The following is a 19,685-nucleotide window of genomic DNA, read 5'->3' as shown; positions in this document are numbered from 1 at the left end:
CTTTGTGTCTTATTCTTTTTCTGTGTCCGTAGTTTTAACTTTTCCAGAATGTCATATAGTTGGAATCACACAGTATGGGACCTTTTTAAGATTGGTGTCTTTGACTTAGCGATGTACATTTAAGCTTTCTTTATGTCTTTTCATGGCTTGATAGCTCATTTCTTTCTGTTGCTGAATACTATTTCATTGTCTTGATGTACCACCATTCATGTATCCGTTCACCTGATGAAGGACATCTTGGTTGCTTTCAAGTTTTGGTAATTCTGTGTAAGGCTGCTGTAAACATCCATGTGCAGATTTTTGTTGGACATAAGTTTTTAACTCCTTCGGGTAAATACTTAGGAGCACAATTGTTTATGATAAGAGTATTTTTAGTTTTGTAGGAAGCCACCAAACTTTCTGTCTCAAAGTGGCTAAACCATTTTGTATTTCCACTGACAGTGATTGAGAATTCCTGTTGTTCCATGTCTTTGCCAGTATTTGGCATTCTGGATTTTGGCCATTCTGATAGGTGTGTAGGGATATCTCACTGTTTTTTTTTAATTTGCATTTTTCTGATGACCTGATGTGGAACATCTTTTAAGTGTTTATTTTCAATTTGTATATCTTCTTTGGTGAGGGTCTGTTAAGTCTTTCGCCCATTTTTAATTGGGTTATTTGTTTTCTTACTGTTGAGTTATAAGATTGTTTGTATATTTTGGATAACAGTCCTTATCAGATATGTCTTTAGCAAATACTTTCTCCCAGTGTATGACTTGTCTTTTCATTCTCTTGACATATACCTTAATCTGCATTGCACAAAAAGCATGCGGCTTTGGCAGTTTGTTGGGTTTAGATTGTATTTTTATATCGGCTTTTATTTTATTTGGAAGTTGCTGCTGTCTTTTAAAATGTAATATCTTAGAAGATAGTAAAGTCCCATGAGTGTAAATATTTTTTACATCACACTTGGTGATTATTTTTGTTTTATGGAATCAATTTAAATACTTATTTTATCTCAAGTATTTTTTTAGCTATTCCTTTCTGACAAAGAGTGTACACACTTTGAAAAAAAAAAATACTTTCTGAGAAGGTTTCCCATGGCTACTGAGTAGCTATTGCAAAGAATTTTCCTTTTACTGGAATATTAATTAATATTAATATTAATTAATTTTGATTTAATTAACTGCTTGACTCTATAGCTCTTACTATTCTGAGCCAAAATTTTGTCAGCCATGAGAGGGCACTGATACCAATAAATGTTCTATAAAAACAAAACAAAAAAAAAATCAAATAAAGGAATGTTTATGAAAGTATTTATAGATAGGATATTGTCCTAATTGTTCACTGCTCTCTCTACCTGCATCTGAAATAATTCTTGAAATATAGTAGTCACTTAATGAATATATATTAAATGAATGGACATTTTCAAAATTACATAACAACATAAGTAAATTTCAAGGAGCAGATTGGTACTCCTACTCCCAGCATGACTGACATGCAGTGTATGTTATTTTGCATGTATTAATGTCAAACTATGGTTATTATTGGAGCTCAAAATCCATGGCTCTTAAATAAAGCTAGATTTCAAAAGAATCATTTCAAAAGTAGACTGTGTTAGTAAGATAATGTTTTGAGTTGGTGTTTTGATGTCCTCTCTACCACTATAAATCTGTAGCAATAATAGCTAAAACTTGAAAAGAGAAAACTAAAAAGTCTAATCATCAGAATAACCAGCATGGCCATGAATGAAGGATAAATGAACCAAGATGAGTCATGAGTTGGTAGTTATTAAGGCTGGGTGATGAGAACAAGGGGTTCAGTATATCATCTCTATTTATATATATGTTTTATTTTCTATAATAAAAACCTTGGAAGGAAAAACATAGCCCTAATCAAAAACATTATAAACAACTTTATGTGCTAGATATAGAACAGAAAAACAAACAAGCAAGAGGGCTCAAACTGAACCTTTGGTTCACTCAGTAGAATAGTTTTAAGAAATGTTCTGGTTACTAATATATAAGATAAATGGTTGGGGGGGAATCACTTTTATATCCCTGATAAAGTCTTATAAATGCGCAAAAAGGAAACAGGTATGTGGACGTTAATCATACCATTATTAGAAAGATTTCAGATGCTTTTCAGCAGCGGAATGGAAAATCGGTTATAATTTATTTCTACAGTGTAATTCAACGTGGCAGTTAAAATCATTAAATTAGATCTGAATTGTATCTATACGGATAAGTCAGACACATTATACTTTAAAAAGTGTGTCCAACTTTAAAATTTTTTTTTATTTTAGAAAGATGTGTCCATCTTTTTTTTAAGTAGTTCATTAATTTCTGCATAACATAATTTTCTCAGGTTTATTTTCTATTTTCATTGCTTAGCCCCTTCTCTAATGAGTCCTGCTCCCTTTTAGTATGGAATACTATTTAGAAATTAGTATTTGGATGCTGGTAATTGATACATTGGTCATCGTTTCTAGGCCCTTTCAGTAAAGAGAGATAATGGAGAGAGAATAGGAATGATGGCTTAACACACTATGGGTAAGATCATACTGTTACCTCTAATTCTAATTCAGTGCCATAGTAGCTGGTTGAAGGGGCTTCCAACTGTCCAAATATGGTACAATTTGATTATCAAAATGAATAATAACAAGTTATAATCTGTTGACTAGAATGAGAACTCTGAGTGCATGCTAATAATAAAGAGGATTTTTACGGAAGAATGCCAACCAATAAATATATATGCATATTACAGTTACCCTTTTATAACCTTATAATATTATTTGATTCATAATTATCGATGGAAGCTAAAACCATTGGATAAAAGGATATTAGGGAACAACATATTTATACAGTCTCAAAGTATGTTTCCTGTAGATTACTTATTAATTGTGGAGGGCAAAAAGATACTTTTGTATTTGAATTTTTGGAGATAACAGCTTAACCAGGTGACCAGGATTATTTTCACCAGTCATGAGAGATAGTGACTTTGTGTACTGAGACTTTATATACTCTTTATGGGGCGTACTAAGGACACATTATCACTTGTGTCATATCTCTGCCCTGAATGCTTAACCTGAATCCAATTACAAGGAGACATCAGACAAATGAAAATTGAGTGACATTCCATAAAAGAGTTGGCCAGTGCTCTACAAATAGACTTTCCCCCTCACCCCCACAAATAGCCTTTCTATATCTTTTACAGCGTGGACTAAGGAAGTGCTCTGAGTTAAAGGCGGCTAAAGATACATGATATTGAAATGCAATGCATGATAATACATTGGATCCTAAACCAGGCCGGAAAAATGACAATTGGAAAATGGATTATATGTTAGATACTGTATTAGGGCTAATAGTACTGTGATTATGTAAGAGAATATCTTTAATCTTAGAAAATTCACACCGAACTATTTAGGGATAAAGGGACTTAATGTCTGTATATATCTCTTAAATAATTAAGGAGAAAAACTGCACGTTTATGTGTATGTGTGTGTGTATATATTTATTCACCTATATGAACAACAGAGAGGGAAAGAACAAATATGACACTGTATTATTTACTAAATATTACAAAGTAAATATGACAAAATGTTAACACTTGGTGAATAAAATATTTAAAAAAACAACAACATGGAAACACTAAATTCATCATTATACCTAGAGGATGATATAGGAACAGTAAGAAAAATATTGGCAACTTTAAGTTTACCTATAGTGTCTTATCTTTTTAAAAAGCAAAACAAAACTTTAATGTAGACATAGACCAGTGTTAACTCTTGTCCACTGTGGATAGCAAGATCATGAATGTTTTGCTATATCATGCTTTATATGGATTTCTTTTTACATAAGAAAAATCATAGCAAAAGTTGCGTGATTATTACCATTTGAGAATACAAACATTTACATATAAACACACAAAACACTTAAAGTAATATGTACCAAAATATTGTTACTGTCAGTCATCTTTAGTTAGAAGGTTTATGAGTGATTGTTATTTTATAATTTGTGCTTTGCTCACTTTTCTTCAATAAACATAACTTTGTTAACCAGAAGAAAAATATTTTTCTAAACCAGTTACTGAAAATCTAACTAAAAGAAAAACAATTCTTAACAGCCATCAGCACGGAAGCATCAGGTAGGTAGATGACATAAAGTACAAAGAAAAAGAAACGGATTCTGACTGGACAAGATAAATTTAGTTAGTAAGTCTATTTCTCTGATCACTTTTTAAGATACCTGTTGTAGGTTTGTTCCAATTCTTGGTTTCACTGTTTTGGGTTAAGAGCTTATCTGCAAATGGAAACTAGAATCTCTGGGTAATCATAAACAATTTGTGAATGAAATAGTCACAAGAATGCCTCCTTGTGTATCTGCTGTGCAATCTGAGTGATGAGTTAAGGGCTTTTTGACGCTAACTGAAAGCCTAGAGCCATATATAAATTCTTAAAAGTTTTGGCTTCAAGATAAGATTGATGATAATTAGTGAAAAGATACCAGAGTGTACCTTAGAAGGTTTTATTAAGTATTTTACTGGCCAATGTAGTTTACATACTTATTTTTTAAAGATAATAAATTTATATTTATTATCTGAACTGTCTTGAACAGGGAGTCTCCTAATTTGAAAAGCAGATACTTTATTGTTCATAGAATGACACTAAAGCCCCACTGCTGGTTACCTCTGTTAAGTTTCCTGAAACATAGTGCATTTTAAATTTTCATTGTAAAATTGGATATAAAAAAATAAAATGGGATATAAAATATATATGTATTTGAATTTTATTTAAGTAAAAATAAACAAGTATATTTGAATTTTATAGTGAACGTGATGCACTTGAACAGGAAGTAATTGAGTTACGGAGAAAACATGAAATACTTGAAGCCTCTCACATAACTCAAGCTAAAGAAAGAAGTGAATTATCAAAAGAGGTAAGCTTATAGAGTCACATGTATTTTATCTATAATGACTGTGGACATAGTCCAGGGCAGAATTGTGGGAGGGACAGTTTTCCTTTTTGATGTAGTTAACAAAAAAAGGGACTTGAATAGGGGTTTGGATGGAAAATTGCAAAATAAGAATGAGCCCATTTTATGTGGTAAGTAAGAGCCCAAGTGAAAGAAAATAATACAGTAAACCTTGAAGAGTCAGAGGAAGTTGCTTTGGACACTGTCTGTCTCTGTACCTATGTAGGTAACCACCTTACAGCAGACTGTTACTTTGCTGCAAAAAGATAAAGACTATCTCAATCGCCAAAACATGGAGCTTAGTGTTCGCTGTGCCCATGAAGAAGGTCGTCTTGAAAGACTTCAGGTTCAACTTGAAGAAGCCAAAAAGGCTAGAGAAGAGATGTATGAAAAATATGTAACATCCAGGCAAGATTTATGTTATTTTTCACATAAAGATATAAGATATAAATTAGGTATAAATTAACACCAGCTTCTTTGAGGGAAAAACAGGGTTTTTTTAAAGGTAAATAGGACTGTATTTTTTTTTAAATAGGACTGTATTAAGGTAATAGTTCATTTTGTTTCCTTGTAATATATTCTTATCCTAGTTGGTTTTTTCTTAAGACATAGTGGGTTTTTTTCCCCAATAATGAAAAACCTATTTCTTTTAGGTCAGCATATAAATGCTGTAACTACTGTGTTTTCTTATGACGTAAACTTTTTACTTCCCTACAACTAAGGTCTCTATACAAATGTTTTTTGAAAGAAAGTACGTAAGTATCTCTACAGAAGTATCTTTTTGAAAAAAACCTAATTGTGCAGAGCCTACCTAAGCTGACCTTTTCCTGACTGTGTAAAACATTAAGAGAAGAATGAGGTGGCGCTGCATACGAGCTCTGGACTCAGACTCCTGCATTTCAGTCCTGTCTTCTCTCTTCGACTAGGTGCCTAAGCTATTAGAGTTCTTTTAGACCAATACCCCTTATAATCTTTGAGATACTCATTTTTATCACATCAGAAACTAAAATTTAAAATGTTATCCTTTAACCCTTCACACATTCATAACTTTTTCCCTAGGCTATGGCATTTTTCATCAGTTTGTGCTCCTGCTAATGGCCTAATATTTTGTGACTTTGCTAAGAGATTGCAGTGGTTATGGTCATTGTGCTTAGAAGGAAAAGTTTTATAAGGAGTCTATTAGAGTCATTTTGCTTTTGTTTTTAATTTTATTTGTATCTCAACATGTAACGCACCACATTATTTTTAAATGATGGTCATTGCATATGCATCAGTTTTCAAGTCCCTGGTCATATGCATTAAAGACTAGTAAAATATTTTTGAAAATTAATGGTTCTTCAACATGAATTAGCATTTTATATAGTAATTAAGCCTTTTGGGCAATATATCTAACAGCTATGTTTTTCAAATAACATTGAATATAGAACATATTCAATATAAGATAATAAATCTTACATGAAGGGCAAACAAAAGCAAAATTCATGGATATTACTTTTGACTCCTTGCAGAGATCATTATAAAACAGAATATGAAAATAAGCTACAAAATGAATTGGAACAAATCAGGTTGAAAACTAATCAAGAGATTGATCAACTTCGAAGTGCCTCTCGGGAAATGTATGAACGGGAAAACAGGTATTTAAAAAAAAAGGAAACTTGTAGGTAAAAGTAGGAAATTTATTTCTTTTTGTTTGAAACTTGTATTTTATTGAAATTAAACTCTTTCTATGACAGTCTCTTCTTTAATTCATTAAAGAAAATTTGTCAAATCTAAATCAAAATATAATGAAACATTAAAGTTCTAAGATCTTTGGTAACTAGCTCAGAACAAGGTTCATCAGACCTTAAGTTAAGCCTTTTCACTCTGGTATTCCCTTTATCTCTTCATTACCCTGGTAACTTCTTTTTGCCTTTATGGCAGTTCAGATTGAAAACCAATGAGGGGGGCCTGGGTGGCTCAGTGGGTTAAAGCCTCTGCGGCTCAGGTCATGATCCCAGGGTCCTGGGATCGAGCCCCGCATCGGGCTCAGCAGGGAGCCTGCTTCCTCCTCTCTCTCTCTGCCTGCCTGCCTCTCTGCCTACTTGTGATCTCTGTCTGTCAAATAAATAAATAAAATCTTAAAAAAAAAAAAAATAAGAGATATCAGTAGTTTTTCCCAAAACATACAAATGATTTATCCAAGAAATTTTTTAAAACTGGAATAATAATATGAAATATTACATAAACCTCATTTATCTGCTGTCCCTGACAGGTGTTATATTAGATAATCTTGAAAATGATCAATTTTATTCATTTTAATCACTTTTAGATTAGTATATATTGGGGTGCCTGGGTGGCTCAGTGGATTAAGCCTCTGCCTTCGGTTCAGGTCGTGATCCCAGGGTCCTGGGATCTGGCGCAGCATCAGGCTCTCTGCTCAACAGGGGGCCTGCTTCCCCTTCTCTCTCTGCCTGCTTCTCTGTCTACTTGCGATATATATCTCTCTCTCTCTGTGTCAAATAAATAAATAAAATCTATTAAAAAAAAGATTAGTATATATTAGGTTTCCTTAGTTGGTGACGGATAGTATTAGGGGCAAATAAATACTACTTATTTCGATAGCATCTATTTTTATATACTATCATGCTTCATATGACTTTTGAAAGTTTATATTTTAGGGGGAAAATTATTTTGAAATCGACTTAATTGTCATCCTAGTTTATCAGCACAGATTTGAGTATATAAAATTTTGAAGTTTGTCATCAAGCAAGACTTTAAATCAGACTTAATTCTATAATTATCACTGTAACATGTTATTCTATTAGAAGTACAATAGCAAAAAATCTGAGAGTTCCACCCCTCAGTTTTGGGAGTGGGGAATCTCTAGTAATGTAGTTGGCCTCTACTGAGGAAAATATGTAATAACTACATGTGCAGAATTATCCTTTGGGTAGAAAACCAACAAAGATCACTTTTAAATCAATGTTAAATTGTTATTTTAATAAAACAGATTGAAAGAGATTTTTATGATAATGCTGAAATACTTTTGAGCAGTTAAATAACTGGACAACCACATGGAAAAAAATGAAATTAGACCACTTACACTATACCTAAAAATTAACTCAAAATAAAGACTTGAATGTAAGATCTAAAACCATAAAACTCCTAGAAGAAAACATCAGCAATAAGGTCCTCCACATCAGTCTTGGCAATAATTTTTTTAATCTGACAACAAAAGCATAGACAACAAAAGCAAAAATGGCTGTACAGTTTTCTCAACACCATTTACTGAAAAGATTCCTTTATTTCTGGGCTTTCCATTCTGTTCCATTTATCTGTGTTTATTTTTATGCCAGTGCCGATACTGTTCTAATTACTTTAGCTTTGTAGTATAGTTTGAAATCAGGCCTTTAGCCTTGTTCTTCTTTCTCAAGATTTCTTTGGTTATTCAGGGAGTTTTGTGGCTCCATACAAATTAAGGATTTTTTGTTCTAGTTCTGTGAAAAATGCTGTTGGAATTTTTATAGGGATTGCATTGACTCTGTGGATTGCTTTGGGTAGTATGGATACATCACCAATCTTTCTAATCCATGATCATGGAATATCTTTCCATTTATTTGTATCTTTATTTTCTCCCGTCAATTAAGGAAGAGAGAAAAGTATATATTTAAATGTATATTTATAAATGATTACAAATTAAATACCTGTTTAACCACCATCCAAATTAAGAAGTCAGTGTCAGCACCACAGAAATGTCCTCGAGAGCTTCCTGCTTAACTTCTTCCTTCCATAAAGAGAACTACTATTCTGATTTTTGTGCTAATAACTCTCTTGATTTTCCTTATACTTTTATTATCTAAATTACCAGTAAATATGTAACTCTGAGAAATGTAGTTTAGTTTTTCATATTATACGTGTCACATAAATGGGATCATGCTGCATATATTCTTTTGTGGCTTTATGCGATTCTTCATAAAGCCTTATGATTTTAAGATTCATATGCTGTTACATTTAGCACTTCACTGTCATAACTGAAGTACACCATTTTTATGAATTCATGCTTAGGACAGCAGGGACATTAGGAGATTAGAGAGACATGCATACAGAGAGATTAAAGAATGACAAATTCTTCCATCTTTCAAAATTTTGGTTAGTTCCAACCCTGTTTTAGGTAAGAATTTAGGACCCTGTACTCATTTCGAAAATTGCTCTTAAGGTTCAAAATGCAGACCAAAAGAAGAGGAATAAGCCTACCATATATACTAAGGTTGATGTTCAAAAAGTTTACATTTGAGCTCTCCAAGCAGCATATCCACTTATTTTTTTTTAATGATTTTTTTTTGTATTATTTGACAGACAGAGAGAAGAAGTAGGTAGAGAGGCAGGCAGAGAGATTGAGAGGAGGAAGCAGGCTCCCTGCGGAGCAAAGAGCCCAATGTGGGGCTTGATCCCAGGACCCTGGGATCATGACCCGAGCCAAAGGCAGAGGCTTTAACCCACTGAGCCACCCAGGCACCCCAGCATATCCACTTATTGAGTAAAGATTTATTGTGACCCACCATATGCCAGATACATGCCATAGATACAGCAGTGACCTCCGTCTTCACAAAGTTGGTTGTCTAATAGACATAGTAAAGACAATAAAGAAACAGTAATTGTAAGTATGATGATAATGGAGAAGATGACAGGAAACACAGGATGAGACCATATAGAATCAGGGAAGAGTTCTTGACAGAAGAAATACCCATGCTGAGACCTGCGTGATGACTAAGAGTAAAACTGAGTTAGGGGAGGGAAGGGAATTAGGGGGATGAATGTCCAGCGTGGATAAAAGCTGGAGATTAGTCTGACAATATGAAACTTTTTGAACAAACTGAAAATAATTCAGTATGGCTAGAGTGTAGACTGAGAGGCAGAGAGTTCTACAGATTAAAAAGGGAAACAGAGGCACAGATCATACATTTGGACCATTGTCTAGGTAAGACCAGTGGGGAACAACTGAAAGATTTTAAGAATATGTGTTATGTGATTTGATTTTATATAAAAAAAGAGACAGCTATGGATGCCTGGGTGGCTCAGTTGATTAAACATGTGACTCTTGATCTTGGCTTAGGTCATGATCAAGCTCTGCATCAGACTCCATGCTTGGTGTGGAGCCTGCTTGAGATTCTTTCTCTCCTGTTCCCTCTGCCCCTCCCCTACACACACATGCATGTCTTGCATGCTCTCTCTCCTTCTTTTAGAGCGAGAGCGACTGCAGTGTGGAGAGATTAGAGAAGTGGAGCATATGGCTAGAGACATAGAGACTACTCTTTGAGGTTGTTTCTGTTATCAGAATGAGAAGTGATGATAAAATTGGGTTCGTAGCAATAGAGATGGAGAGTAATGGGCCAGATTGGAAACCCCAGTGTAGGAGGTGGAACCAGCAGGAGAATTCAGTGACTAGATTGGATTAGGGAGTGAGAAGATAGTGTCCTCAGGTTTTTGGATTAGATAGCTAATGTGGATGGTGATGCCATTTTTAAAACATTAGAAAAAAACAGGCTTTAATAAGAAACCATGATAAAATTAGCTTTATTTGAAGTTTCTGTGTAATAGGCAAGCAGAAAAATTGTATAAGGTTCTAAATCTCAAGAGAAAGTTTTGGACATAAGATAAGACGTGTGGCATAGGGTTATTATTTCTATTTTACAAGTAAGTACTTTTAGTCCTGTGACTCGATTCTGTTAGGGTTTTTATAGGCTTTTATTGACTGATTTAATAATCTTAAAATTCATGGGATTATTTCTATGATAACATGAGTAATTACTTCCAAACATTCCACATAGCCACATAAACTTTGATATTATAATCAATTTGAGAATTTCCTGATTTTTTAGCTTTTGTTCTTTTAAAAAAAAAAATCCTGTAAAATGCATAGTAATACAGATTTAGACAAATTAGCCCTTATTCTGTAGGATGCTTGATGCAGGTCAATTGAGAAATAGCAGACAGAATCATTTCTGGAAGCAGGGAAACTGAAAGCAGATTTCCTTCTCTCCAGTATTGTTCTGACTCCATATGTACATCAAAATGGATACCACCTAACCAGGAAATTTCTGGAATTGGGTCTGCTGTCCTGGAAGCCTCAGCCAGGCCCTGGATGCCTCAGCCAGGCCCTGGATGCAGAATGACCCCATGGATATTGACGCTAAAGTGGGCAGTTGCCACCAGGTGGTGCCAAACTGCAACTCAGATCGAAAGGGATTTGCGTTGCTCAGAGACCCCATGCCGGCTAGTTGCATAGGCTCACTTTTGCCATTTATTAACCTCACAGTAATCCAACCCTGTATTTTTTATGGCTGAAACTCTGAATCACATTTTCTTCATTATGGCAAGATGTAACTGTTCTTTTTTTTTTTTTTTAAAGATTTTATTTATTTATTTGACAGGCAGAGATCACAAGTAGGCAGACAGGCAGGCAGAGAGAGAGGAAGGGAAGCAGGCTCCCTGCTGAGCAGAGAGCCCGATGGGGGACTCGATCCCAGGACCCTGAGATCATGACCTGATCCAAAGGCAGAGGCTTAAACCACTGAGCCACTCAGGCGCCCCAAGATGTAACTGTTCTTAGAGCTTGTATCTCACTGGTCTTTGGTAAAGTAAAAATTATAGATTATTTCTTTTAAAATTTCACAGTATGAGTTAATAAAACAGATGAAGTATTTACGCTTGCATATTTGTACTCAGTCTCCTTACCCCTCCCCCAATTAACATTGTTAGAAGAAAATTAAATGAGGAGATTAGAAAAACATGTTATACCTTTGGTTGGCTTTCTATACACTGGGGGGATATTAAGAGAGTGCCTGTTATTTTCTCTTCTTAGATGTGGAAAAGAAAGATGGAACTCTTGCCATCTGATCTTGGCATTTGCCCTTGTAATCATACCAGCAGTTTGTGAAGTTAGGAGGTTGAAAGGAAGGGGAAGAGAGTGGAAGAGATAAAAGACTTTAGAAAAGGCAGAGATCTGCAAAGAAAGAACTTGGGTATTTGGGTACATCAAAAATACTCTAGTTGGGGTTATAACATGTATGTATGCTTTTTTTTTTTTTTAAGATTTATTGATTTATTTATTTGACAGACAGAGATCACAAGTTGACAGAGTGGCAGGCAGAGAGAAGGGGGAGGGGGAGGCAGGCTTCCCGATGAGCAGAGAGCTCCGTGCGGGGCTTGATCCCAGGACCCTGGGATCACGACCTGAGCCAAAGGCACAGGCTTTAACCCACTGAGCCACCTAGGCACCCCTGTATGTATGCTTTTGCTCAATTTATGAGTTACGTTTCTTGTCTCCTTCTGTACTTTATATTTGCTTTAAAATCCAGATTGGAGCTATGGGAAAGAATGAGTGAAATTCATTCTGTTGGTGAGATTTGTTATATAAATAACTTCTTGCTTAGTAGGTATTTTGTGACTGAAACTTACAGACTCTCTTACACATTTGGAAGAAGAGCATTATTCCCTGAACAGGGAGTATATTGTGAAAGAGATTAAAAGACTAAATTTAAATTCTGCCTCTGCCACTAAATTAGCTGAGTGAATATCTCACTTAATATCCCTGAAGTTTGATTTCTTCTTCTAGAAAATGAGCTAATACTATTGCATGAGGTGTCTGTAAGGTCTAAATGAGATCATGTATGTGAAAAATAGATTATAAATTATTAAGCTATATATAAATGGTAGTCTTTTGATACCTTTTACCTTTATGCAATATTTAAAAAATTACAATATAGACATCAAGGATCAGAATGTCATTTGTGTCAGTCTAAATTTCTACATAAAATACTGACTTACTTGTTTCTGATATCTTTCCTGACCACCCTATTTAAAATTGTGAAATTGCCATGCTTGCTGCCCACTAGCCCCTTCGTTGCTTTATTCTTTTCCAGAGCACTTAGTACCTGCTAACATACTTTGGGTTCTTTTGTATTGGAATGTAATCTCCATGTAAGGAGAAATTTCATCTGTTTTTCAGTGCTGGATTCCCAGGTACCAGTACCTGGTACGTAGTAAGTGCTCAATAAATATTTGTTGAATGAGAGAATTAGTTGGAACTGCTTTTGAGAAATCAGGTAACTCTTGGTTTAGGTGAAAACCTATACAAAGATTTATAATGAGATGGGTTTAATGAAGTAGTCACTCAGTTAACCATCCATCAGATTCACCCAGTTTCAAACTGAAGGTTGCTGGAGGGGAAGTGGGTAGAGGGATAGAATAACTGGGTGATGGACAGTAAGAAGGGCATATGATATAATGAGCAGTGCATATTATATAAGACTGATGAATAACAGACCTGTACCTCTTAAACCAATAATAAATTATATGTTAATTAAGTGAATTAAAATAAAAAAGTAAAAAAAAGGATTTACCCTATTTCATTCTAATATATTACATTGTGTTTTATCAGCTACCTTTTAAACCTCAACACATGAATGATTCTAAATAAGTTTTTGCATTTTAATGCTTAAACTTTTTTTTTTTTTTTTTTTTTGACAGAGGGAGAGAGATCATAAGTAGGCAGAGAGGGAGGCAGAGAGAGAGGGGGAAGCAGGCTCCCTGCTGAGCAGAGAGCCCGATGTGGGGCTCCATCCCAGGACTCTCAGATCGTGACCTGAGCCGAAGGCAGAGGCTTTAACCCACTGAGCCACCCAGGTGCCCCATTGCTTAAACTTTTCATAACTTGTTTTAAACCATGGTTTGGTTAGATACCTACTCTGGGATAAAGTTTTCACATCTATAAAATGAAAAAATATCTGCCTGAGCACCAACTAAAATAAAATGATAGGAAAATATAGTATGTTTAGGCAACAGTAATCTCAAAAAGTTTCTCCTCTGAAAATGTATAGCTTCTCCCAAGAAATTGTGTTACATAAAATTTCCACTTTGCCTTTTTTGCTACGTCGTATTCATTCATTTTCAACAACTATGTTAATTAAAGGAACAATTACTCGTCATTTGATTATAAGCAGTAGATATACCACTTGCAGCCCTTCTTGTCTAGGCCGTTTTAAGAACGAAGGCATCAGGCGTGGAAATGAGCAGTTTTATGTGTTGTCCAGGAAAATAATGTAGAGGTAGATGATTAATTCAAGCACTTTCCCTATAAATAAGCTTGTCATATAAACAGCCTGTTTCAGTCTCTTTTTGTTCCAACTGGAAAAGATATATTCACTTTTATTAACCAAAAATATTTTTATATGGAGGAAGAAGGAAGATGGGTTGGTTAGTTTTATGTCTGTTGAGCTCTTCTGACAACCATGGTTTTTCACTTTTTATTCTTGGTAAATTTCAAGTTTTGAGTTGTTAGTGGTGTTTGTTCCAGCTAAGCATGCCATTGGCGTTCGCAAACTGATTTGTTCCTGTTCGAATTTCAGAGGTTCTCAAGGTTTTCTCATTCTTCCAACATTTTTCTTGCCACTTTTCAGGTATAAATTTAGATTTGGCATCCTGGTTCCATGAAATTTATCTTCTAGTTGTAGGAAGATACATTCCATGTACAGAAATCTGTTGTTAGGTTTGTACTGCGGTTTCAGGTTTTGGTTGTAAGATACTTCTGGCTAAACTTTATATACATGAAATCATCTCTGCACGGATACACTAGTTTGCATATGAAACACATCTATTTTATTATAATAAAATCCTTTTACCTAGAGAAATAAAACTTTTTAAGTTTCTTGTTTGAATGTTATAATTTAAATGACATTGTCTCCCAGTTGTTTATCCCTTGAAGTCCTGGTTTATGCCTGTTTCTCTAGTATGATTATTAATAACACCCTCTTTCACTCATAAAAATGCCTCAAGTTGAAAAATACGTTATTTGGATACGAGTTATAATATATACTAGGTCACTTTACTTTTGCACTTTCCGTAGGATTGATCAGATTCTTTTCCCTTTTCTGCCATCTTTCCTCTCTACCTCCCATGCACAAATACAGGATGGATAGGAGAGATAAGTACGTGTATATGGGAGATGAAGTTTGTAGGAAGCAACATGAAAGAATCATGAAAAATGGTTTTGAAATCAAATGCTAGCTTTTGAAAGATCTATTTGAGAGAGAGAAAGAGAGTAAAAGAGCATGAGCAGGGTGAGGGAGGAGCAGAGGGTGAGGGACAAGCAGACTCAGTGCAGAGCCCAGCACAGGGCTCGACCTCATGACCCTGAGATCATGACCTGAACCAAAAATCAGGAGTCGGGTGCTTAATTGACTGAGCCACCCAGGCACCCCTCAAATGTTAAGTTTTTTTAAAAAGCATTTTAAAGGATGAAATATTTTAATTTTATATTTAAAACATTTCTTATAATGCTGACCAGTTGGCCAACTCCCAGCATCTCTCTTTATTATTGTAATTACATTTGATTATATAGTCAATTTGGACTTTTAAAACATTAGCTTCATTAGCTTCTACATGCTGTGGATAGTCTATCAATTTTTTGAGTTTGTTCTTTTGAAGAACATTAGAATTCCTGCTCTTCCATAATTGTATGTTGTTACATTTTCTAATGCATTTAACATTTAAAATGGATAATTTATTAGTTATATGGCAGTTAGGGTTTTATCTGTAGCCAGAATATAATCCATATGGTATTCTAGCAAACCAGTCTAATTAGGTCTGAAGGAGCATGGACTATAAAAACAATTGTATATATAATATAATCACAGTTCTTTCAAGACTTATTTTTTATTTAACATTTGTACTATGAAATTGATGAAGGATAATTGGAAGGCACACAGGCAGGGATGAGGGGCTGACACCCTAAGAGGAAACAACCCTTAAAAGGATTTTATACGGCCCTGGAAGGAGCCTTCCACCCTTTCCCATATGACAAAAACCTAATAGGATGACAGGTGCAAGGAGGGTTAATCAGATTAAAGCAGCCCACCAACAAGCCCCTAGACTTAGAAAACTCCAGTGGCAACGCCTTCGGGTCCCCTCCCTCCTGGCCACTTTGCTATCACTCAATAAACCTTGCTTTGCTGCCCACCATTCTACCTCTTCATTCTTCAAAGCGGCATGACCTAGAACCACCGGCACCGAGGGAGGAAAAAAGTCCTGCAACAAGTTTTTCAAGGAGAAACAGTGCCCTTAAGAAAGGCAGCATAGTTTGGAGAGGAGCCTGGACTCCAGAACCAGACAATTTGGACACCATAGCTTATTTACTTCTGACCTTAGATAAATACTTTACTTCTCTGTGTTTCAGTCTTCTCCTTTGTAAAAAGGAAATAATGATGCAACCTATTTTGTGGGGTTGTTGTGAAGATTAAATGAATTATTATATGCAAAATGCCTAAAATAGTTCCTAGCACGTGGCAAGCACTTTATATGTTTGTTATTACTATTATTGTCAGTGAAATACATTCAGTTGATATCCAATTTAATTTGAAACCTTAAAGGTCAATTGATAATATTAAAGAAAGTATCTATATCTTTCTGTTAAAAGGAATTGTATGGTTTCTTGTATGCAGGTTGTAGGTGGTATGGTAACTGATAAGGAAATTAGGTTCACACAGAAATCCTACCAGCAGACATCTGTGGGAGGACCTGTTGATAGAAACCTCAACTTCTAGCACTTTCTCTGATTCATTTTAGTTTTCTTTTTTTGAATTACCTTTACTTATTTGTCCTTCAAGATCCAACTGACATATCTTCCCTTCATTCACTCATCTTTCTTCCTCCAGTTAAAAAATAATCAACTCCTCTTCTTTGTGGCCTTGAAATTTTGTTATGCTTTAATATAGCACTAATTATAGTTAACTGGATGATATAGATTGTGGCATCTTGAATCCATTATAACCTTCTAATCATACCTCCACTCAAGCCCTATTATTAGTTTATTCTGGGTTTCATTTCATTCTCTGTGACTTACTTTTATTTCTAATGCCCATTATTGCCAGAAAGGAAATATAGTTAGGGGCTGAAGCTTCTCTGCCTACTAAGGAAGCATTGATTAATAGTACTATAATTGCAATCTACTTGGAATTTTACTATTGAAATAACTCAGAGAATAATGAAGCTATCTTTGAGAAATGAAAATTACAACCATTTTGTGATGATTTACTGACTAAAATATATAGATCATCTAGGAATGAAAAATATATAAATATTTAATATGCTTAAAGAATTTAATTCCATGTATAAAACTAAATTTTCATGTTTCAGTTTGATAGAATAGTTTTGGAAGGTCATTGCAATCAGGATAATGTCAGAAAATAATGACATGACATTTTGTGATATCTATTTTAAAATGCACTTCCAGGGGCGCCTGGGTGGCTCAGTGGGTTGAGCCGCTGCCTTCGGCTCAGGTCATGATCTCAGGGTCCTGGGATCGAGCCCCGCATCGGGCTCTCTGCTCAGCAGGGAGCCTGCTTCCCTTCCTCTCTCTCTGCCTGCTTCTCTGCCTACTTGTGATCTCTGTCTGTCAAATAAATAAAATTTAAAAAATAATAATAAAATAAAATAAAATGCACTTCCATTTGAATAATAGTATACAAAAGCTGTTTTCTTTTTAACAAGTTATCTGTGCTACAATTTTTTTAAACTATTTTATTTCTGCCTCATAAACCATTTGACTGATGAATCTCCATTGGTTGTTATGGTTCCAATTTAATTTTGTTGTTAGCATCACAGTGTAAAAGATGACGTTTCATAGTGGCACAGCAAGTAAGCATTCCTATCCAATAGTTATTACATAGATTTATTCAAATGATGTGGGTTTTCATGACTTCCTACTGACATTCTCCATGAGTAATAAACACAAAATCCTAATACCCAATCCAGTTCTTAATGGGGGATGTGGTGATATGATGTAAAAAACCATTTGCTTTGCAGTAAAGACATCATTGGGCTCAAATTATGGCTTTAACATGGGGTGTGACTTTGAAGTAGGTATTTGAGCTCTTGAACTCCAGTTTACTCCACTATGAAACAGGTTAGAAAATAAAACATAAGGTATTTGTAGAAATTGGGTACACACAATCATTTATGTCACACTCTACATTTATTTACAACTATGTTAGAGAAGAGCATTTTTTAAAAATTAAGTGGCTCTCTGAAAGAAGCTTCCTGTTGATCTTTTTCTTGATCCAGACTTCTGCTTTGATTAAAAAAAACAAAGGAGATTTGATCTTTAAAGGCTCGTATCTTGCTGTGGCACTCTTGCTACCTTCTGCCTTTTGGACATTATCCTTAACTGTCACTAAATTTATCTTTCTCTCAGTTTCAGTTCCTGCTGTCATCAGTATTGTAAGTGGATGACTTAACCTAATGCTCTGACTTCATGCTTGCTTGACCCCTACGTGAATATTGACCTTTATCTCATCTCTCCTTCACTTAGCTACTTTACTGGTCACACCCTGGATCTTGGGATCAACTAAAATGATGTCACTGAAAGTACTGTTCTGCCTCCACATCACCATCCTTTTAACAGCAATCTCTAGTCTTCCATCTTGCTTGTACACTACTTATATTTATCTGTTTGTCATCTTATCAGGACTCCATGTCCTTTGCCCCTTCTATTTTGTCCTAACCTGTCAGCTCTCTTGAGTTCTTGAGTTCTCTTCTTTTCCATTCCTCTATAAGTGAGAACCCAAGGGCCATCACTTCAATTTACTCATATCCCAAACTTTGTTCCCATTTTGACACTTGTGATCTCTATATTATACTTTTCATTTAAAATGTTTTAGAGAACATTTATTAACTTCTCAAGAGCTCGGTTTCTTCCAGATATTTTGTAATCATACCTACTTCACTAGATTATGGTAAGGTTTAAACAAGTTACTGTACATATAAATTATTGAGCCTACCTTCACCCCATGTGGAGATACGTTATGGAGAAAGATAATGTGACATATAGAGATAGACTATGTTTGCACCTGCATTACTGTCCTGCTACAGAAAAACACCAAGGGAGGCAAATTCATATAATATGCACCTTGGGTCACCACCCTCCAGTGGGTCCTTAAGAGTGTCAGATAATTCTAAGCAAACACATTTATGAAACTTTAAAAGATAGATATATTGTTTTTGGAACAAATGAGTATATGTTTAAATTTTAGAAATCTCCGAGAAGCCAGGGACAATGCTGTGGCGGAAAAGGACCGAGCAGTGATGGCTGAAAAGGATGCTTTAGAAAAACACGATCAGCTCTTAGACAGGTAAGCATTCTAAAAATCTGGAAATGTTAAAAACTCTTTTTTGATTTTCGTTGCTATAACTTTTTCTTCTAAGGAAAAATATTTTTAATAGAAGTATAATATTTAATTCCATTGAACCATAGTTATGCGCATTGTTTTTGTAATGTGTAATTATTGCATATGCTAAAACAAGATATAGCCAGTACAGTCACCCTACAGAGTTTCCTTATATGCCTTTTATCCATCTCAACCACTATTCCTCAAAAGGTAAACACTGTCTCATTTCTGTCACCATAGCTTAGTTTTGCTCATATTGGATTGAAAATGAATGGAATTGTACAGTATGTACCTTTTTGTGTCTAGCTTCTTTCATTCAACATTATATTTTCATCCATTTTGTTGTTATATCAGTAGCTCATTCCTTAGTGTTGCTGGGTATGAATATATCATAGTTTGTTTTATTTACTCACCTATCAGTGGACATTTAGGTTGTTTCCGTTAGGTTGTTTCCATTTTGTAGCTATCATGAATGAAGCTACTATGAACTTTTTTATCATGTCTTTTTTGGTTTTTGTTTGTTTTTTTTTTT

At 34.8% G+C, this 19,685-nt stretch overlaps 1 protein-coding gene across 2 annotated transcripts in view; it reads left to right on the top strand.

Annotated features, from left to right (window-relative positions):
- The window catches only part of PIBF1 (progesterone immunomodulatory binding factor 1), a 151,574-nt gene that overhangs the window by 40,995 nt on the left and 90,894 nt on the right, over positions 1–19,685 (top strand). For both annotated transcript variants that reach the window (XM_032841070.1, XM_032841071.1), the window contains exons 7-10: positions 4,808–4,916; positions 5,179–5,360; positions 6,461–6,586; positions 19,019–19,117. In XM_032841070.1, the coding sequence (XP_032696961.1) occupies positions 4,808–4,916; positions 5,179–5,360; positions 6,461–6,586; positions 19,019–19,117 (516 nt within the window). The remainder of the gene's footprint in view (positions 1–4,807; positions 4,917–5,178; positions 5,361–6,460; positions 6,587–19,018; positions 19,118–19,685) is intronic.

This window comes from Lontra canadensis, unplaced genomic scaffold, assembly GCF_010015895.1.
Source record: "Lontra canadensis isolate GAN:19392208 unplaced genomic scaffold, GSC_riverotter_1.0 scaffold119, whole genome shotgun sequence".
NCBI lineage: Eukaryota > Metazoa > Chordata > Mammalia > Carnivora > Mustelidae > Lontra > Lontra canadensis.
This window is presented reverse-complemented; position numbering and strand designations above follow the sequence as displayed.